Source organism: Pelobates fuscus, chromosome 6 (assembly GCF_036172605.1).
Source record: "Pelobates fuscus isolate aPelFus1 chromosome 6, aPelFus1.pri, whole genome shotgun sequence".
In the NCBI taxonomy this organism is placed as follows: Eukaryota; Metazoa; Chordata; class Amphibia; order Anura; family Pelobatidae; genus Pelobates; species Pelobates fuscus.
In genome coordinates this window covers 69,883,976-69,907,601 of record NC_086322.1, presented here as the reverse complement: position 1 = coordinate 69,907,601, position 23,626 = coordinate 69,883,976, and the positions used below count along the sequence as shown (strand labels likewise).

General features: G+C 36.9%; 1 protein-coding gene across 2 annotated transcripts in view; it reads left to right on the top strand.

The window, feature by feature from the left end:
* Positions 1-23,626, top strand: part of PPARGC1A (PPARG coactivator 1 alpha) — a 71,600-nt gene that overhangs the window by 34,793 nt on the left and 13,181 nt on the right. For both annotated transcript variants that reach the window (XM_063457837.1, XM_063457839.1), the window contains 5 exons: positions 3,353-3,475; positions 4,897-5,101; positions 7,067-7,112; positions 7,222-7,295; positions 22,004-22,901. In XM_063457837.1, coding sequence (XP_063313907.1) covers positions 3,353-3,475; positions 4,897-5,101; positions 7,067-7,112; positions 7,222-7,295; positions 22,004-22,901 — 1,346 coding nt within the window. The remainder of the gene's footprint in view (positions 1-3,352; positions 3,476-4,896; positions 5,102-7,066; positions 7,113-7,221; positions 7,296-22,003; positions 22,902-23,626) is intronic.

Genomic DNA, 23,626 nt, shown 5'->3' with positions numbered 1-23,626 from the left:
TAAGCAAAATTAGCAGAGTTGGGGAAATAGATTCTAATTTACTGAAGTCTGAGGCTTTTTTTGTTAGAGCGTTTATTTTTTTTCAAATTAGTTGTTAATCTACCACAATCCACCATTTGGCGGAATAGACCAATTTGTATTATGTTATGTAAACGGTTTTTCATTTTCAGTCAACATCAAATGAGTATCCGTAAGCAAGCTGTATATTAAACCTACAACCAAAAACTTTTTGAGTTAAACAACCTCCTCCTTCATTGAGTGACTGCCCTTTTAATGTGTCGACAACAACATAAATGTAGTGTAAATACAAGCAGAATCCACACCGCACCTTGCTATTTTTAGTGACATTCACCTCTCAGAATTAAAGGAACACTATAAGGTCAGGAACACACGTGTATTCCTGTCCTATAGTGTTAAATCCAACATTTAGGTGGCCGGCCCATGGGTAAAGCATTGGATTGGCGGAGATCATCAAGGAGGCTGGGTGAGGCACGGCCAAACACCAGCCTGGCAAATCGGCATCCAGTTTGGCCTATCAGCATCTCCTGCATGGAGACGCTGAACTTTTCCTATATAGATGCATTGAATCAATGCATCTCTATGGGGAAATTGCAGCAGAGAGACGCTGAATGTCAGTGCTGCACAGTGTTCAACACTGAGCCATGAAGCAACTCTAGTAGCCATCTGGCCACTAGGGGTGTCCCTAGGGTGTAATGTAAACACTGCATTTTCTCTGAAAAGTCCATGTTTACAGCAAAAAGACTGCAGGGACTGACTATACTCACCAGAACAACTACATTAAGCTGTAGTTATCCTAGTTATTATGATGTGCTATTCATGCCGCCCTCTGAAGTCCTGAGCGCACTACCGCGCATGCGCGCGGTGTGCACGGCAGCGAGCAGAGCTGACTGACAGCTCAGCTTGCGGTCTTTGCCCGCCCCCCCTCTCCTCTCTGACAGGCTGGAGAGAGAAGGCGCGCACACAGTGCCTTCTCTCTCCTGCACACGTCAGACGTATCTTAATACGTCTGACGTGTACAGGGCCTTTTTAGGGCCCTACATGATAGGAAGTCCCTCTGGTGGCCGTCTGAGTGACGGCCACTGGAGGTATTCCTATCAATCAATGTAAACACTGTATTTTCTCTGAAAATACAGTGTTTACATTAGATTGCCTGCAGGGAGCTATAGATCTCACCTGAACAAATACACTAAGCTGTAGTTGTTCAGGTGACTATAGTGTCCCTTTAAGCTGACAGAACACATCAGAGAGAATGTTCAGATACCCATACACTTGCATTGTCAAACACAGCATTCAGCCAGGACATTTATACAAGTCTTAGTCTCTTATATTGAGACAGTGCATCATTTTATCAGCATGGATGCTCATATGGCTATAGACTAACACTGAGAAAACATCCAGACCTTGGACCAAGAGTACTAATTCTCTTTAACACGTGAATTTAAGGTGTACATTTGTGTAAGATGCATATAGATTTGCCCATAGAGCTGCTATGCATTTAGAATCCACAGTACTTAACCAGGGCAAATGTACACTTTCCCATAGACTGGCGTTACTGTGTATTCACCTGTCTTTGACTTTTTCTGCGTTTGACTAAACAAATAGAAAACAAAGGCTAGAATGCTTGCCGAGCATTTGTTTAAATATTCGTTAAGGCAAACGCGTGTATGTGCAATGGGACCAAACGGTCGCCCATCTGTAAGTTTTTGCTAAAATATTTTAGATGCATTTTCTACCCTAAGATGTTTCCCCTGTTTATCAAACAAAATAACTATTTTTTTTTGTTTCCATGGAAACCTAAGTATTTCATCAATAGGATTTTAAAATGTTTGCACTCATTTTGCTTCACTTATGCACATGAAAGACTTTAGTAATACCCAAAGTGCTTTGCAGCATGTACTGAGAAGTGCATTATATTAAATGATCTGTGCATTCACCTTGCTGTGTATCTTAGATAACGGGGCAGAGCTGAACAGCCGAGCAATAAAGCGATTTAACGCGACTCTTTATAAAAGAAACGCTCTATATCTTATATATATGTATATATAGGTATTTATATTCTCTCTCTCTCTCTCTCTCTCTCTCTCTCTCTATATATATATATATATATCATTATTTTTTCAGCATGAATATAAATACTTTTTTAGAAAATAGCAAGATGAGACACACAAAAATATGAAAGAGTGATGTATTTGGCAGCTGCAACAAACTGTGCATTTAAATTGAATATATGCTATGTATTACAAATAGTGGAAGGCAAAATAGAACAGGTTATAGCAAAGTATTATAACATCACTACTATGTTTGATGTCTGTAGAGGAAAATGATAGCTGCCCATCATTGACAATCAAGGAGTAACGCATCATGCAGAATTTAAATTCCTATTTATCCGAGAGGCAGGCGAGGGACCAAGCTTAAAGGGTCACTCTAGCACTGTAACCATTTGATCTCATTGAAGTGGCTTTGGTGTCTGCAGTCCCCTGGCACTGCCTCCCCATTGTTAAAATATCTTTTAGAAGTTTTAATACTGCATGATGGTCCCCAGCCTCTTGCAGCCCAGCCCCCAGTAAAAGTTTGTTTAGGGGCTCCCAGAGACACTCATTCAGCGAACAGAAGGATGGCGCCAGTGGACTCCTTGCACTATAACCACTGCAATGACATAAAGTAGTTGCAGTGCCTACAGTGTCCTTTTCAGCTGCTAGGATATCCCTGGTTTAATAAGACTCTATAATGCAATGGATTTGAACCTAAGGACTCTTCACTGTTATCACTATAATAAATGTTAGTGATTATGGTGGAAATGGTCCCCACTAAAATAAAGCATAGCTGTTTTTTTTTTTTTTGTATTACAGTGCTACAAGTCTGATCACCATTTAGGGAACAGTGACAAAACATTCAGGTTTTTCAAATGTTTTTATTTTTCTTGTACGTTTGGAAGTAAGTGTACATGTCCTATAAGGCACTTAGTGTAGAGTTGTTCTCCCATGTTTCAGCATATACTATATGCCATTATATCTGTGAACAAAAAGCACAGGCTCACAAAGAGTTGTTTACATGCTACCATGCGTGCAAGCATTGCTGTTCTGTACCAAAAATCAGGATATTTTATTTTGGTGTTTTGGGGAGTTTCTTCTCTCGATAGTAGACTGTGCTGAGTTGGTGTTGGACTTTTCACACATTGGTCAAAGTATGTTTGTTCAAACTCTCTGTTTAGTAAATAAATCCTTTTTGGTTTTTAAGCTCATTTGCTATGTAAAATATTTCAATACGCAATTGTAATCTTTGTTGATGCATAACTGTACCCCTCCTCTTTCTGTGTGTTTTTTGTTTTTAGCTTAAGAAGCTCTTACTGGCTCCACCTAACACCCAGCTGATTTACAATGAATGTGTAGGTCTCACTGCACAAAACCATGTCAACCTTAATCAGCGGATCCGAACAAGCTCTACGGTTGTTAAGGTATAAATATTATGTCTGTGAGTGCGACAAGTAAACAAAAACAATAAACAAAAGCAATAAAAAATCAATCAACCAATAAATCCTAAAACTTCACGGAATGCAGTCTAGAAGCCTTAAACAATCGTATAAATTCAAATTATTTTTGAATTACGTTTCCCAGTATACTCAGCCAGCCCAGGGGCTAGCTGTGCATTATGGGAAACGTATCTCACAATTGTGTTCAGTGGCAAGGTTAGGCGTCACTGGAATGTACTGTCTTTGCATGGTACAGTTGCTTCAGGAATGATTTATGACTGAACCTTTGACTTAAAGAGAAAACCGTAAGCTGTTGTGTACAGTAAATAATGTTCCCTGTTTGGGGATAATACAATAACAGTGCTGTGATCCTTCTTTTTCCTGGTACAGCCGCACTCATAATACAGGTGGGGCAGTAAAAACCCTGTTATTGAATCCCCCCCCCCCCCCCCCTGTATTCAGGAGCTGATTAATTCCAGGAGACAGATTTCTTATCTCCCCTGCTATCTATCACAGAGCTTTCAGAAATCTCTTCAAACCTATGTGCTGTGGCTGCTCATTGAAATAAAAGCTGGCATCTGTCCCACTAACGATTAGGGGCCTATTCACTAAACGGTGATTTGTGCACGACTGATAATTGCCAAATGGAGATTTTATTCCGTAGCTCCTGTGTTTGAATCTATGCGGTAACCACACCTCCCTGTTTTGGAATAACATCTTTGCTGATGTTATGAAATACATTATATTTAGCTGTCATCACAAAGATTTAAAACAAATAAAGAAAAAAAAAATAGTTTAATATTTTTTTTTTTTTTTTTTTACATTTTTGTTTTCATTTAATAATGTTTAAAAAGCAAAGAGTGGCATCGATACTGCAACCTATTGCAGCTTTCTTTACTTACAGGCAGGATATGTTTCTGAATATCAAAGCATGTGTTCGTAGAATAAAGCATTTAAACTGATAGTCCAATCTGATGAGTGAGATTGATGAACGTTGCAGTCTATAGCAGCTGATAAACCTGAAATTGCAAGTCTGACTGGTTATTTTGCCTTGAAACAACAAAGAAACATGGTAGAGACAAGATAGTTATTACAGGTTGAGAGTAAAATTGAAGCCGTAGAGAAATTGAATGAGACTTTGCATACGTAAGTTGCATCTGGAAATATTAAATGTAATTTTCTTTGCTTGTTCTGCAAACAATTATTCACAGATCATTGACGTAGTACTTGTTATGTGAACACTTTTCAAATTTAATATAAAGGGATTGTTATATATATATATATATATATATTTATAAAACAAAAGGCTCTATTCACTATTGTTCATTCTTTATATTTATCATTCTTCGTCTTTTCACATCCCTTTCATTTATCATTTTCTTCTTCTTTTTTTTTTTTTTTTTAAGACCGAGAACTTATGGAGCACTAAGCCGAAGAACATTTGTCAACCGCAAAAGCCACAGAGGCGCCCCTGCTCGGAGCTTCTTAAGTACCTGACTGCAAATGACGACCCTCCTCAGACCAAATCAATAGAGAGCAGGAGTAACAACAGGCTTGACAAATGCAGCACCAAAAAGAAGCCCTATCTCCATTCCCAACCACATTTTCATGGTAATTTGGGGACTTGTAGGCACAGATCATCTGGTATTAATTCAGTGCAGGTTCTGCCTATTTATAGACTGTACTTCGGTCCGCCCCCTATTCGTCATCATTGAGTAAACTTTGACCCTGTACCTCACAGTCAGCAGACACATTCCAGCCAATCAGCAGCAGGCCCTCCCTCCCAGATCCTCCCACCTCCATGATGAATAGGGGGCGGACCGAACATCACGCGTGATCGCAACAGCGAACACGCTATGTTCGCTGGCGAACGGTTCCCGGCGAACTGTTCGGGACATCACTATAGATGGACAAACAGGCAAGCATGAACATGCGCACACTCACTCACACACAAACACATACACAAACACACACACTGCAAAACAAAGGCAAGAATCATATAAAAATTTTAATCTCAAAATAAAAAAACTGATCATAGTAAAATATTATTTTTATCATAAATAAATGGCTAAATAGTTTTCAATGCAAAAGGGAATAAACTAAACGTCTTTTTTCGCTCCTCATTTATACATTTTGCAGTTAATTAGTTAAATGTTATAAAGAAGAACATATTTCCTGGTGGAATATTCATTATTTTAATAACAAACAATAAAAATCCCACCGGACTGCATTTTGATTTGGAATCAACAAGGACCCTCCGCATACTGGCTCTCATGGCCCAAACCAGCACTACTAGAACGCAAAGCAATATCAGTAAACTACAATGCATACAGCATCATAAGAATCTTTATCCTGAGGCTAATGTCAGGGAACTCGACCAAAAAGCAGAATAAAAGACATAAAAGATTTGCATCAAATAATATATTTCTTATTGCAATGCTGAGATAACAAAAATGCCATAAAAAAGGGGGGGGGGGAGGGGGAGTTGGTGGACGGACGGCAATGTTATTTTGCCATTATTATTTTTTTGCAAGAAAAAAGCTCAGTATCCCCTAGTTAAATTGGTGACAACTAGACAACCCTGGTTACTGCTGTTTGTTTTGTGGTTTAGCATGTGAGTGTGGATAACAGCTGGTTGGGGTGATGTATTTTAAAGACCTCTGGCACTCAATAGGTTAAGACTCAGTACTGAGCTTAACCCATATAGGGCAGCCTAGGCGGCCTGCAGAGGGACATTCCTGAGCCAGTTATGCAAGGGAGAATAATGCTTCCATTAATACAGATGTACAGACATGCTGTCAATGTGACCACCTTATCAGCGTTTTTCAGCGTTTTTCCATCATGCGTGCACAGGAAAAATTGTATGATGATAAAACACTTTGTTAGGAGGTGTATGTACTCATGGTATATATATATTTAAAGTTTTTACAGAACATCCATGCAGGAAGTGATTCCTATTTTTATGTATTCTATAAATAATGCTTAATGATAATCTGGAGGGAGGCAAGACAAGCAATAGGCTCCACCAATGAATGAGTATGTCCTATGCAGACTGATCTTTTTTCCCATAAACGTCTGTTCAGTATCCTGCAGTAGCTCCATTCATCAGCTCTGAGGATCACAGTTTGGTGAATGGAACTACAAAAGTTATATTACTGTGTTAAACATTTTGGTGTATTCTTTAATGGAATGGAAATGCGGAGAAATTATAGTTGAAAATGGTGTGATAAGATAAAAGTAGTAAATACAAACACAAAATATGAAGACACTGAAGAATGTTTTAGAGGTGCATAAGACTATCCCGAAGTCACAATGGGCAGACTAGATGGAATATGGTTCTTATCTAATGACCAAGTCCACTGTATGTTTCAGTTGGGTACAATCTAAAAAAAACACCCATCTCAGGAAATTTTCCACTGTGATCGTGAATAACGAAGCAAATCTTTTCCACCATTACTCAAGGCTGCTGTACAGTCACTAACATCTGTTTTAGTCTGGTTATTAAATTAATGTATAACCTTGTATTAATGTTATAAAGTTAACACGCAATATTTTTCACCTTTTTTTCATTTACAGCCAGGACAACAACCCTGTCGCTTCCCCTGACGCCCGAGTCACCAAAGTAAGTATTAAATCCCGACAATCTTTATATACAAGGGATGGGTATCTTCTGGTCTTGGCTACAATAGGTCCATTTCAGCTTGTTTTTATGAATATGCGCTGTCTTCCAGTGATCCCAAGGGTTCCCCATTTGAGAGCAAGACTATTGAACGAACCTTAAGTGTGGAGCTCTCTGGAACTGCAGGTGAGGACAGTTACATAACAAACATAGAATTCCAGTTCAACTGAATGTTTAAGAATCATTGCACTTGATTAATAATGATTGAAAACTTGTTTAGTGCTTGCTTACAAACCTTCGCCACTGGGTTATGTTCTACAAATGTGAGCCATCTACTCTTACACAGAAACATAGAATGTGATGGCAGATAAGAACCATTCGGCCCATCTAGTCTGCCTAATTTTCTAAATACTCTCATAGGTCCCTGGCCCATCTAGTCTGCCTAATTTTCTAAATACTCTCATAGGTCCCTGGCCTTATTTTATAGCTAAGATAGCCTTATGCCTATCCCATGCATGCTTAAACCCCTTCACTGTGTTAACCTCTACCACTTCAACTGGAAGGCTACTCCATGCATCCACTACCCTCTCAGTAAAGTAATACTTCCTGATATTATTTTTAAACCTTTGCCCCTCTAATTTAAGACTATGTCCTCTTGTTGTAGTAGTTTTTCCTCTTTCAAATATAGTCTCCTCCCCTCCTTTACTGTGTTGATTCCCTTTATGTATTTACCCCTTAAGGATAGTGGGCTATGCCATCCTTGGGGACCTGGCTCTAAACACTAGGGGACTTACCTGCTCGCTGGCGATCGCAATGGGGGGACTTACCTGCCATCCCAGGGAGCCGTCCTGCTGCTGATCTGGCCCTCCTGGGCCATGTGATCATGCGGTCCTTTCGAGGACCTCACGATCACATGGACGGAATAGCCTCCCATAGCAGTGCCAGCATGGGAGTGCCTGGAATGACAGGTAGTCCCCCTGCTGCCTGAGATAAAGTTCAATAAAATTTTAAAACAGTTAAAAATTAAATAATATATACTTAGATCATATATATATATATATATATATATATATATATATATATATATATATATATATATATATATACACACACACTTACTCATACATACACATACACTGTCTAAGTGTATTTTAATATTAATATATATATATATATATTAATATCAGAGTACACGTAGAATGACATTCATTGAATATATATGTAATTATAATTTTATATATATATATATATATATAAAATAAATAAATACGTAAATGAAATAAATAAATTAATATACATGTGTAATTTTGTTCTAACTGTATTTTTGATATTAAAATATATATATATATATATATATATTGATATCAAAATACAATTAGAACAAAATTATATATATATATATATATATATATATATATATACATAAATATATATGTATATATCACTATATATATATATATATATATACCTATATATAAATGAAAAAAAAATCTAATTATATATATATATATATATATATATATATATATATATTTATATATTTTTTTAATTCTACATATATAATTATATAATATTTTAACCTAATTAAGTAATTCTATTAATTACAATTTGCGGGTCCTGCCTGATAACCCAGGCAGAAAGTCCAGAGAATTTAATTTGCTAGCACTATATTTAACCCTGCAACTTTCCAAGACACCATAAAACCTGTAAATGTGGGGTTACTGTTTTACTCGGGAGACTTCGCTGAACACAAATATTAGTGTTTCAAAACAGTAAAATGTATTACAACGATGATATATCATCAGTGAAGTGAAGTTTTTTGCATTTTTCACACACAAACTGCACTTACACTGACAATATAATTGTTGTGATACATTTTATGGTTTTAAAAAACTAATATTTGTGATCAGTGTAGCCTCCTGAGTATAACAGTATCCCTCATGTACAGGTTTTATGGTGTTTTCAAAAGTCAAATATAAGGCTTGTGTTTCAGTTTTTTCACATTGAAATTTGCCAGATTGGTTACAATGCCTTTGAGACCGTATGGTAGCCGAGGATGACAATTACCCCCATGATGGCATACCATTTGCAAAAGTAGACAACCCAGGGTATTGCAAATGGGGTATTTCCAGTCTTTTTTTAGTAGCCACTTAGTCACAAACACTGTCCAAAATGGGCGTTCAAATTATTTTTTTGCATTTTTCACACACAAACAAATATTAACACTAACTTTGGCCAGTGTTTGTGACTAAGTGACCCTATTTGCAATACCTTGGGTTGTCTACTATTGCAAATAGTATGCCATCAAGGGGGTAATTCTCATTCCTGGGCTACCATACGGTCTCAAAGGCAACGTAACCAATCGGGCGAATTTCAATGTGAAAAAACTGAAAAATGTAACATGCTATATTTGACCCTGAAACTTCCCAAAGCACCATAAAACCTGTACATAGGGGGTACTGTTTTACACGTGAGACATCGCTGAATACAAATATGTGTATTTTTAAAAGCAAACAGTATTCTGACATTAAAATGTCACGCAGAACTAAAAAAAAAAAAAAAAAAAGGAATTTCTCAACTTTTTACATTTTATTCATAGTAAACTATGTTTCATAGCTAAATATTTGATGTTAAATTAAATCCCAATTTCTCCTGAATAAAATGATATATTATAAGTGTGGGTGCACTTGATATGAAAGAGGTAAATTACTGTTGAAAGAGGTGAACTAAAGTTGAACAGACATAGTCAAATTCAAAGTTTTGTTTACGTTTTATTTTGATGAAAATGTGTATGTTTGGCTCAGTCCTTAAGGGGTTAAATGTTTCTATCATATCCTCCCTGTCTCGTCTTTCCTCCAAGCTATACATGTTAAGATCCTTTAATCTTTCCTTGTAAGTTTTATCCTGCAATCCATGAACCAGTTTAGTAGCCCTTCTCTGAACTCTCTAAACAAGTATCAATATCTGATTCCCTTTAAGAAATGTAAATACTCTGTTTAATATAGAACAGAATGCAGTGACAAGGTTTTATATTTCTCTTTATTATCTCAGTGTGAAGTCACAAATCGTTTATTTTAATATTTGTTATTCTGCTATAGGTTGGGTTTCAAATTGGTAACGTTTGTCCCAGTTTTAGATTTTGCAAACGCAATATATTCTTTGCGGTATATTTTGTCAAAATCCTCTTCGTGAAAAGTGGGCATTATTAAATCTCCACTGTTCTACAGAGCAGCCAAAATCAGTAACAAACAGTGTGGCTTCTACAAGCATTAAAATGTATCAATGTCTTGAATTAATGTTGATGTATGAATGTGCCTTAACTGTAACATTTTAAAAAAATGCCCACTGGGAGAGTTTAGCAAGGCCAATTAACCCCTTTAGTACCAGTTGGTTCTGACTTGCAATATGCTGAATATCATCTATTTTCCTTATGTGACGCAGACAAACACTACACAACGCTGCTCTGTTTAGAGCAATAGGCGATACATTAGGACCTGTTTCTCTTATTGAACAACACTGGGATAGCTGGGTGTATAGTTAATGCTGCTTTAATACTGCACTGAGCAAGCTTTGCCTTTGTTTCAATAACTGCTATCTAAATGACTTGGTAATATAACATGCCCTAATGTGACACATTGCACCTCCAGTGATTGATTGGAACAAGCGCGATACAAGGTTATCGCACGGCTAATCTTTATACCCATTTTCATTTGCTGTATCTCAGTGCTGTCCAATTTGATTAGCCATGGCCACAACTCAGGCTGAGTTTTAGAACTTTCCTTTATTCAAATATGAATGATGAGCACTTTTTTGTTTAATGGAAAATCAGCAACTGCTTCCCCAAACGGTCCATTCTCCAAATGAATAAAACAAACAAAACAAAAATGACAGCAAGATAAATAGAAATGATGTGTATTCACTTTAATATTTGCAAAATGCCAACATATCCCCCTGTTAATTCTCCGCAATATCCAGTTTATTGCATTAACAACTTTGTATTTTCTGAAAGACCACGATGAAGATATAGATGTCATTTTTCGGGGCGTACAACGCAGATCAAAAACCACTGCCTAACCCAAAAAATTATGCTTGTTTTCTAAACAATATGAGAACAAATGAGCTTGCTTTGTTTGAGGCGTCTGATCCGGCTATAAATACTTTTAGCAAGACTTTGTATTATACACAATTTTTCTGCAGTGTTAAGACTTCTTCTCTTGAAAGCCATGCTATCAGCATTCCCCGTCTACTGACCTTAGCTGTGTCTGAGTTCACAGTTTCAGCTCTCCTGCATTCTCTCAGTGAACTTTGAAGACATGATGGCTGTTAGGTTTGCTGAACTAGTGTAACAGGCGTCTCCAAGATACCGCTACAGGCTCAGAAGATATATTCTCAGATTGAGACAGGTTTTTTTTTTTTTTTTTGTCCTTTGTTATTTTTTTAGGTTTACTTTAGTGAGCACTCTTTAACCTCTACTCTCAATGGGTTAGTTAGTGGCTTAGATGACAACAGACTGCGTTTTAACTCTCCCAGTACCACAGCAGGAGAGTATTACTTAGTGAGGTTTTGTTTAATGCTTTTGCATTGAAAGAAAACACTAAAAACTGTCCACATACTACTCATTGCATGTGTAAAGTATTTCAATTGGACACATATTTTACACAACAATCACAATGTATTCCACAATGCTGTACAATGAGTTGGTGAATGACATAAATATTTGTGATAAAATGTGCTTGGTGTGCAGTAACAAGAGGAAACTGTATCTACCCAAAAAAGGGGGTATTTAACAGAAAATGAAACAAACTATTACTCGTTCGAGTAAGGTTAATGAGAACCTTACTCGAACCCCCTTACAGTACAAAGCTCAGCTTTGACAGGTGATCATAGTTTTTTTGTGTTATTTTTTTTTTTTTTTTAGATCAGTATTTATTAAATACCTAGCCATAAATCACTTTCATTTAAGATCTAAAAAAATACTAAAAACTAAAACTTAGCTCAACATTTTTAAATTAAGAACGTTACCAAACATATACAAACATGCAGAACATTTTCTAACCCAAATTCTCATCCACCAATCAACAATATGATGACTCTTGTTTGTTACTCCAAATCCTATGTCCCCTCATGTAGTCTTCTTTCCTGTTAGGTATTTCTGTCTATGTCGTTCTGTTGCTCTAAAGTCCATTTTGTTACGCTTTGGTCTTTATTTCACTCTTGTGGTTCGCTGTCTGGGTGTGTTACTGTCTTCCTTTGACTTGATCATGGTCTCCTGTATTGTTTTATGCATGCCTTGTTTGAAGTTCATTTTCCTGTTTGTTATGTCTCTTCGTTTACCCTTCTTGGTGAATTAGATCAGCACACTAAGAGGTCAGGCCACAACCATACTGCTTTCTATGTGTCCAGGAGCCATGAATGCGAATCTGAACGCATAAATCTAGATGGAGTATAGGAAGAATTAGTCAGCCCTGTGTTAGGATGTGATACCAACACAATAATCTATTCAGCACTCCATCAAATACCAGTCTAGTTCATAAGCACTACATTTTTCAAGTATGAAAAGGAGGTTATAGGCTGTACTGTCCCTTTAAGAAACGAGTACGAGCGAAAGAGAATAAGACATGAAGCTTGAGAAACAGTAAGGAAGCATTGTTAGTGTTCTAGAATACCCTGAAGGCCCCTATGTGAGCAAGAGGGATTATTAAGTTAAATAGATTCTTTGCAAATTATATAGTTTCTTCTTTTAATTTAAAGAAGTTGGTAGGGTTTGCGTCTAAGTTACCTGCACTTGTCAAAAACAAACACAATTCAAAGAATACTTAGAAGAGACGAACAATCTCTCTTTTTTTTTTTTTAAAGAATACTGAGCCATGAGTGATACAATGAGTAGCACTTTCATTCCCATAGTAATTCCTTTTGAACATTTTGATTTAATTTGGGAAATCTGAACAGAATAGAGACATGATCCAAAACCTTAACCCCATTGATTGCCTTAGTAAACTATATGTAGAGAAAGGGGGTTGCTTGTCCTTCTCATGTCATTCTCCGTCTCTATGTGGTGCTAGTACAAGAGATCGTATATATAACGAACAGTGAACCATCTATTATTTGCTACACTATTAGCGTAATGTAGTGCGTTAATGTTTAATGATGGTGTTCGTGTAGTATATAACTCAACGTTCAGTGTTAAGGTTGTCTAAAGCCAAACAAAAATGCAGCCAATGTACCCAACACCACCAGCAATACTTGTAAAAAATAATACTGTAAATGTTTAAATAGATGTAATCAGCACTCACTGTCCCAAATAGTAGTTTTCTTGTCGCATCATTAAGGAAAAATTCACATACGGCTCTCAAAATGGAAATGACACTACAGTTGTTAAAAAAAAAAAAAAAAAACATAATCTTCTTAATTAACACCTAATACAGAAATAAAAAAAATCACAAAGAAACATAGCGGCAGACAGTAAAAATAAAACAAGCAAAGTCACTAAAGCGACTGGGGGTGTATGCAGGACAGACACATGCCCATAAGACATGTAGTGGTTAATAGTGTAGTGTTGGGGTTAATGTTTAGTGATGGTGTTAGAGTAGTGGAGATGAGTTTAAGTGATGGTTTAAATGTGTAGCTGTAGTGTATGGGTTGAGAAGTTATTGTGATATATGCACTCTAAAGACAGATACAATAGTATCTTATGCACTGACATTCTCTAACATAGACAACAATGTTTGGACAAACATTCAGCTTTTTGCTCAAAGAATAGTGGTGCTCAATAAAAGTGTCTTTATGTCTTTGTAGTGGGGAATGCTGTTATGTCTCCCTAGCATATTTGTCCTAATACTACTTATAGTAAAGCACCAGTGCCTTGAAGCTATAAAATGTACTTCCACTTCTGAAAGAAAAAAAAAAAGAAAAAAATGGAATTCGGCGTTTTGTGTGTAAGTGCATTGCGAGGGCTGTTTGGGATTGTTTAGCTCTGCAATGAATCATTGCATAGTGTAGCAGTTTTGTACACTGTGTGTCTAAGCCTGTATGCTTGGCTGACACACTCAAGTAATAGAAAATACAGTGATTTATGTTGTTTTTCCTTACATTTATTTGTATCAAGTTTTTATAAAGATATTTTTAGCGGTATGATTCATTTAACAATGTCTGCTGTGTTTAGCCAGCCAATATTATGTTTATATTAAAGCCAGCTACAGGCATTGTGTGACGCTGGTGGCCTGCTGGCCAAATGTGACTTGCATTTGCCTTTGCCTAGCTACAACGTCAAAATCCACCTATTATCTTTGATCATGGTTTTAATCATGTTCAGTCACCACTGGCCTGTGTTTAATGATGCATAACATTGCAAAGTTTTGATGAGATAATTAGTGTTACTCTACTGCCTTTTGACACTGATTTAATGTGATTTCACCTTTTGCTGTTCTAGCTTGCTCTGTTTTTACCTACAATGTATATCTATCTATATGTGTGTGTGATTTTTTTATTTTTTATTTTTTTTAGAATGTATTAGAGTCAGAATTCATTATTATACACAATATAGTCCTGTATGATTCCTAAATGAAGGTAGCTCTGTATATGTTGTCGGATGTCTAAATTCATATACCTATTTCTGTCGGATGTCTGACATCATAGAAGGTGCAACTGAACAGAGAAATTATCTCCATTTGCCTTGTCAAAACTGTCCGCATAGCAGAACTAAGCTATTGATTGTCTAATGTTTTATCACTTCCAGGCCCTTCTACTGCATCATTTCAAAAAGCAATGACAGTCATGTGTTGATGATCATTGTCACAATGGCTCTTCAAAGTTGTACAGTGTAGCAAAGCTTTCACTGCTAGACATAGTTGGATTACTAGTAATGAAGCATAGGCCCTGTGAGTCCATGTTGCGCCTGGAGCGCTGACTCTGGCTGTAGAAGGCCCTTTTTGTGCAAGCAGGGAGATCAAACAGGTCTTCCTGCTTAGCCTATGCCCCCTCACCTGCATTAAAGAGCGTTGTGATCTGCACCAATATTTAATGCCAACCATTTTAAGAGCCCTCTGGTGGTTACCTGGCACTTCTCCATGACTCAGAGAGATGCGGGCAGCTCCCGGAGTCATTAACTGAGTGCCAGACCTTGAGAGAGCTCTTAAAGTGGTCTGCTTCTGTTATTGGTGCAAACTACAATGCTCTCCTACTGGACCACCAAAAATCCAGCTCACTCTTCATTGGACCACCAGGGAATGGAAAGCAGAATGGGGGAAATGTAAATACTCATGCACTACACATGCAACATTCAGCCACACTTAGACACCTCCTCACACAGAATTCATCCACCACATACAACACTCAACCAACACACACACACACACACTCAACTTCTTTCCCCCACGTGCATAAGATATATGCCTCCACGACACAGACAACAATTAGCCAATACACACACCCTCACACATAGAACACAACCACCACTCACACACAACACTAACAGAGCAGAGTCCAGGGCTCTATGAGGGGCCAAAATCTGGCATCTTGTCTAGGGCTCTGGGCAACCTTAATCCAGCCGTGCTGCTAGGACAGTCCTGATCAAATTAGGACTCTTGTCATCTATGCAATTTATATGAGAAAGAATGAATGTACAGAGCACACTTAAGCAGACTGGCTGTTTTTCTTTTCTTTTTTTATAATTTGTAACTAAAATTATGTTTTGACATGGCAAATCAGCTTCTGTTGCACGTTATGAGAACAATGAACTGATGGAATTTCATTGCCATTGTTCTGGTAATATCAGGAAATGCCTTCCTTTTGTGTTAACTGCAGATGTTGCATTTGACATTTCTGAACATCATCCACCTACAAATATTATGCATTGTTGTGTTTATTGGCTGAAATTACAGCCTTTTATTTTGGTTCAGAAAACAATGTTTAACATGGAGCGCTTAGAGGAAAGTCAGCTCAATATGATTCCTATTTACACACCTGCCTAAAGCTAAATGCACATAAACTGAAGGGTTTTATTTAAATACATCTCTATGTAAATGTCAACAACAGTGCCGTGTTTATTTTTATTAATTGGCTTCTTTTCCCTAAGTTTGAACATTTTTTTTGAGCAATGTCGCATGCAATTAAACATACTTCTGATACGTTATCTTGTAGATTAGATTAGATAAGCAAATATACAATACTCTACTGTGCCTTGCATCGCCATACTGTTTAAATTCACTTTTTTTTTGTCTACATTGCACAGGCCGTTCATTCTACATGTTTGATTTATTGTTGTGCGTAGTTTATATTCCTGTACCAAATTCCATGTTATTTAAAGATAAATGTAATAGTGCTTTTGTCAGCAATAAGTGATATACAGTATATAATGAGGTCCACCTCTGGTCGTTCGGAGAAACTGTACCAGATTCCAAGCTTCATATGGTAGAAATGTTTACTTAATTCTGATAATGCGAGTTTGAGACGTTCTTCAAACTTTGGAGGGCCTTTATGAAAAGAATGTCAACATGCAATGTTTGGAGAAAACATGGAAAACAAATCTTACAGGATATTTGGTATAGTTTAAAGGGACACTCTAAATGACATAGCCACTATAGCTTGTTGTAATGATTATTGTGTTGTAATTTAAGGGTGCTTGATTTTTGACAGCAAACAGCTTTATAACTGTTTGTCATAAATTGGGGCCAACATTCTATCTTTACTTCAGCCGTTCTGATAATGCAAAAACTACACTTCTGCATCACCAAGTGTGGCTATGTCCAACATGGATGACATTGATCGGCCTAGAGTGTTGGGTGTTCTTCCCTCACCTATTTCCTGGTCCCTCATCTGCAGTTCTTCTAATGCTAATGTGAAGTTCCAAATGAGCTAATCAACGTTTAGGGGCAAGAACAGGCCAACCTGACCAGTTCTTTTAGTCTATCATTCTTGCCCAAGGGTGAATGCTTAATGGGGCAGTTAACTATTGCACTTGGTGAGCTACAACAGAGGGGGGGGGGGGGGCTCTTTGTCAGTCTCAGCCAATCCTATGGGGAAGCACTGTGATTGGATCAGGCTACCACTTCTGATGATGTCTTCTGATGATGTCAGCACACTAACAGCATGCAGAGTTACACCTTCAGGCTTAAATACAGTAAGATTTTGCTATATTTATGGAGGCATGAGGGGCCCAGGGGTGCTAGATGGTGGTTTTAACACTATAGGGTCAGGAATACATGTTTGTCTTCCTGACCCTATAGTGATCCTTTAAACTCTCTGTATCCTAATAACTATGATGTTTTGGTTATAGTGCTTGTAGGTAATATCTTGTTTATGATAACCTATTTTTCTGCATCTGTGCGTGTGGTGAGTGATGCCATTCCAATATTGTTATATTACACAAAAATTATTCTCCACTTTCGTTCCTGTGCAAAATGGATCTCAGTTGGAACAACTCCAGACTGCATAATATGAGCAAAAGATTCTGAGTGCACAAAAAGTTCCTAAGTGTGAATTATATAGATGCAGTTGTTTATTATAGAACACATTTCAATGCAGTAATCATAAATACTGCTAAGGTTGTGCTCCATTGAAATATGACCTACATAGTGTTGATTGTTTGTGTTATGTGATTCGTCTGACACCCATTACATTCTTGGTAATGGTTGCTATTTGTTGCTGTGCGCAGCAGGCTTCTTTGACAAAAGAAAATAGACAGCAATAAAAGCCATAGTCGGAATTTCATTCTAAAAGGAGGCTCCATGCCTATAGTTTGTGCTAGAGTGATAACAGTGTTTCTGCACAGCCTTTTGTCAGTTTGCTGCCTGTTAGAGCCACCTGTCCTCCCATAAATCTCTCAGTACCGGGTTATAACAAATAAAAGTATAAAAATATATACTGTTTTTAAAGCAACACTCCTACAAACACACTCAAGTGGCATCTACCTCTAGGTCTAAAATAGGCATTCCATTTCCATTTTTTTAATACAGAAATAGGTTACTATTTGAGTACAGAAAAAATGACTAGGAGAACCTATTAAAAGTACAGGATATGTTAAAGCAAAGTTAAGGGAGAAGCACTAAAATCCCCAAATCAATTCACAGAAAACGCAGAATTGCTATGAGAAATGTGTCATTATGGAGTACTTTCTGTTACTTAAAGCCATTCTTAAATGCTTTTGAATACTTAAAGGGACACTATAGTCACCAAAACATCTTTAGCTTAAGGAAGCAGTTATGCTCCTGCAGGCTCAATTTTCTGCCATTTAGGAGGAGATTAAATCACGTTGTTTATGCAGCCATAGTCACACCTCCCTGCAAGTGACTTGCACAGCCTTCCTAAACACTTCCTGTAAAGAGTCATCTCATATGTATACTTCCTTTATTCTAAATTCTGTTTAATTTAGAATTTCTTATCTCCTGCTCTGTTAATAGCTTGCTAGACCCTGGAGCCTCCTGTATGTAATGAAAGTTTAATGCACAGAGGAGGAGATAAAAAAAAAAAAAAACTTTTAAAGGAAGTAACATCTGATTGAATATGAAACCATTTTTTCATGCAGGCTGTGTCAGTCACAGCAAGGGAAGGTGTGACTATGGCTGCGTGGACAGAAACAAAAGTGATTTAACTCCTAAATGACAGTGAATTGAGCAGTGAAACTTCGGGGGCATTATTCCCTCGATTATAATTGCTCTTTATAGGATGCCATTGGTCACTTTAAAAGAAGCCTCTGGTCATGTGATCACAATTGCCATCTTATGAGTTTGGTTACACTTCAGTTAGCTGAGGCCTGTATAGGTTCTGAATAATGTATGGCATTCCTTGTCACACACCTTATGCATGGTAATCTTGTATTTTATTGTGATGAACAGTATCCCTTTTAGATTGTAAGCTTAGATTGCAAGCTCTTGGACCACTTTCCATAGACTATTGCTTGAAATGCTACACACACTAAATCAAGGTCCCACAGAGAAGGTTGTTTGCTCCTTTGTACTGGCGTCTAATCATGTATGTCTCTCTCTTCCCCCTCCTATGATTATTTGCTAAATTTGGAAAGTGTTCTGGATTAAAAGCACTATATAAGAACTGTTAAATAAACCTTTAGAGATGTATGGATAAAATCAGCCATATAAATTTACAGACCATAGCCTTATTGATATTTGGGTTTTTCTAGTGGACTGAAAACAATCACTCTAAACTGAGCTTATTTTTGGAAACTTTTCCAATAATTAATGAGTTATTACATAAAAATCAAATAATAAATTACAAAAGTGCTAAATATCCAAATATGTTTTTATATATATATATATATATATATATATATATATATATATATATATTCTGGAACAGTAGAGCTCATCAGTAATTAAAATAAACCACACTTGAAAAATAAATAAAAAATAATGTAAAACTCTAAAAATTAATGTCTCAATAATTGACTTGTCTATATGTTTTATAAATAATATGGAAAAATAGTGCACAATGTAAATACTGAGGTTTAAATTATTTTCAGAAAATTAATAAATAAATTGTTCTTTTAAAACCAATAGCCTGGTGAGCTTGTAAACATAATTACTTAATAGTACTAATTAGAACTGTTTTTATTTAGAACAAAGTGCACAGAAAGTAATTGAAAATATTATGTATCTCCCCTAGAGCTAATGATGATTATTAGTTTTCTGTTTGCGTTTTAGGTAAGCCAAGAATACAAGTTTTTACAAAATGACATTTTTTTCTTCTTCTGCCTTCCCTACCTAGTCGTGTGCTGTAGTTTAGATGTACATTTTTAATATCTTGAATGCCCGAGGCAAGTACAATGTTATCCCCTCTGAATCCTACAGCTTAATGTGGGAACAGAGGATCAATTAAAACGTAAATCTATAATGGAAATGTTATGTTTCTGCAATAATTAAATACGCTGGGAGTTGTGAACTGCGTGAAACCTTTTAAGTTCGCTGAGAGCTGAGCAGTGTTTGGGCCACTATTCAGGTATAAGAGTTACCGTCTCTTTAATTCCTTGCAGGATACTATTAATGGTAAATTTACATTAATTGGATCCCTCCACCACTTGCAAACATGTAACACAGGTTATTTTTTTTTTTTGAACATACAAAATTAAGCCCTGCGCTCAAACTGCCACTACTCTTGGGCGGCAGCAATGACTATAGAACACAGTACTAATATATACAATAAAAAAACAAAGAAAAACAGTTACATGCGCATTATCCCAAATTCCTATGTATATTTAAATAACTGGAGATTTTTTTCTAGTATCAATCCAATAGCTGAAAAAAACTCCAGTTATTTAAATGTGCATAGGGATTTGGGATAGTGCACAAGTAAAACCTTATTTAATTACTTAAAGGGACACTGTAGGCACCCAGACCACTTCTGCTCATTGGAGTGGTCTGGGTGCCAACTCCCACTACTCCTAACCCTGCAAGTGTAATTATTGCAGTTTTTCATAAACTGCAATAATTACCTTGCAGGGTTAACTCCACCTCTAGTGGCTGTCTACTAGACAGCCACTAGAGGTCACTTCCTGGTTTCTAGCACAGGAAACCTGTGCTAGAGCGTCGCTGGACGTCCTCACGCTGTGTGAGGACCTCCAGCGTCGCTCAAAACCCCATAGGAAAGCATTGAAATGATTTTTCAATGCTTTCCTATGGGGAGACGTAATGCGCATGCGCGGCATTTCCGCGCATGCGCATTAGGTCTCCTCGGCCGGTGGGCGAGATCAGTCTCACCCACTGGCCGACGCAATCACAAGGAGGAGCGTCGCGGAGGAGGAGACAGCGGCGAGGGACATCGCCGCTGCCTCAGGTAAGTGACTGAAGGTGTTTTCACCCCTTCAGTAACTGGGGATTGGTGGGTGGGAGGGAGAGGGACCCTCCAGTGCCAGGAAAACGGATCATTTTCCTGGCACTGGAGTTTCCCTTTAACTCCTTACGAACCAGTGATATTCATGCCATCATAACAATCTGTTTTAAAATGTTTTTTTTTTTGTTCCAAAACAGGATTATCAACACAACTAAAGACTTCAAATCTTTATGGCAGTAAATATGCCTATCCATAAATATATAAGTATATCTTTTGGACCAGATTGTGATGATGGCAAAGTGTAGTGTCTGGTCCTTATCAGTTGTTACTTAGTTGTTTTGCCTCACTAAGTCTAGCCAGACTCACACACCCCACACCAGCACTGTATACGTTTACATTTATACATAAAGGAGCCAGGTAAGTTTAAAATATTTACTAAATGGTTTGACAGCTTACCATGAGATGGCACCAGGGTCTTCAGGCACCATAGTCGCTTTGGTGTGTTATAGATGCTATGGTGCTTAGATTTTCACTTTAAGACCAGGCTCGGGCAAATCCTATTAATGTGACTGTCTAACGTCCTTGTTCCTGGAGAGGTCAAAATAATAATGATGACAAAGTCGTATAGCTCCATTAGTTATGGTTAAAAAGACTGTACATTAGTAATGGTTTGCAAAGTTAATAAACTGTGTAGACAATGAATCTAAAGGGTTGGCAATTATATTGATTTTAAAAAAAGTGAACCATAATAGGTAAAAAAAAATTAAAAAGTTGTCCGTATATGATGATGCTGTTTGATGACTGACCCTGGTGCTTAGAAAATCTATGTAAATGTCTTATGAAAATAGCATGTTTGAATTTATTTATCACACATTCCCACAGAATGATACATCAACCAGATTGGACTATTGCAAGTATTCTAGAGATGCTACTCCATTAAATCTATTAATTAATTAACTTAAGTAGAAATAAAAATCTCTCAAAATCATAACTATTCCATGTTATGACCAGTTGCATTGTCTATAAAGTCATTAAATTGGATGTATCTTTAAAAATAAAACAAAAACAAAACAAAATTATAAGTTTTCTAAGTAAACTGTTCCTTTGATTTGTAGGACTTACTCCACCAACAACCCCTCCTCACAAAGCCACCCAAGATAATCCATTCAGGACTTCTCCCAAACCGAAGTCCTCCTGCAAATCTATGGCACCACCTGCAAAAAAATCTCGTTACATTGAGTCTTCCAATATCCAAGTTATTAACTCTACTAAGAAAGGTCCGGAACAATCAGAACTGTATGCACAGCTTAGCAAAACCTCTGTAGTAATTGGACAAGAGGAGAAAAAAGCAAAGCGACCTAGTTTACGACTATTTGGAGACCATGACTACTGTCAGTTTATGAATTCAAAATCCGAAATACATATTAGCTTATCTCAAGAATTACAGGCCTCAAGACATCTTGAATGTAAGGATTCTTTGCCGGGGAAAAAAATGCAGGTCTGCTCGAACTTAGAGCGAGAGCAATGTCAGAAAGATAATTTTCAGGCAAACCTGTCTAGCTGTCAGAACAGTAACAGAAAACAGCTTCAGGACCAGGAAATACGTGCCGAACTCAACAAGCACTTTGGTCATCCAATCCAAGCAGTCTATGATGAAGAAAACAAAAACAGTAAACAGAGAGACAATAGCTACAGTGACGAGCAGTTTTCTAGACTACCTATGTTTTTAACTGCCGGCCTGGGAATGGATAGTTTGTTTGATGACAGCGAAGATGAAAATGATAAACTTTGTTATTCTTGGGATGGTGCACAGTCCTATTCCTTATTTGATGTATCACCTTCTTGCTCGACGTTTAATTCCCCAAGTAGATATTCAGTATCACCACCATCATTACTTACTCAAAGATTGTGTTCTAGATCACGGTCTAGGTCATTCTCCCAGCACAGATCATGCTCTCGTTCTCCATATTCACGATCAAGATCCAGATCACCCTCCAGCAGATCTTCATCTGGGTAGGTAAAATAGAATCTGAGTTTCTGACAGACATGCACATTTATTCTTTGCAGGTGGCTAGAATTAATAAAATACCTTATGATATCTAAACAGATGAATCAATGTTTCCAAGGTTTACCCAAGGACTCTCAAATCTACAGATTGCTGAGAAGCCCATATTGCCATGTGTCCACCGAACTGCAATGTCAAATAACTGCAAAGGTCTTTGAAGAAACGTGCATAGTTTTTTTGTTTTATTATCAGATAGCTATGTCTGGTTATTTGGTTATTTGACATTGGCAATATGGACTTCTTAACACCTTTTAGATCTGTTTAATTTTGTAAGTTGGCTTTATGTTTCTTTTTCATTTCAGGGATACAAAGTGTTAGCCCATATCTGTATTATTACACAATATAGTATATTGGAATTGAGACCGATAAATGCCTTCGAAGGCACAGATATAGGGCTAATGATTTATAGACGGTCAGGGATATTTATTACTAATTATTATAATGTTTTTATACAGTTTTATTAATATATATATATATATATGTATGTATATATATATATATATATATATATGTTTATATATATATATATATATATTTATTTATTTCATTATTTATTTCATTTCATTTATGGTTGTTTCATCTATAGCTGAGATTAAGGGTTTAAACCAATGTGCTATAGTACATTGTATTTGTTTCTTAATTTAATATTATTATTTAGTTCTTAACGCTGTTC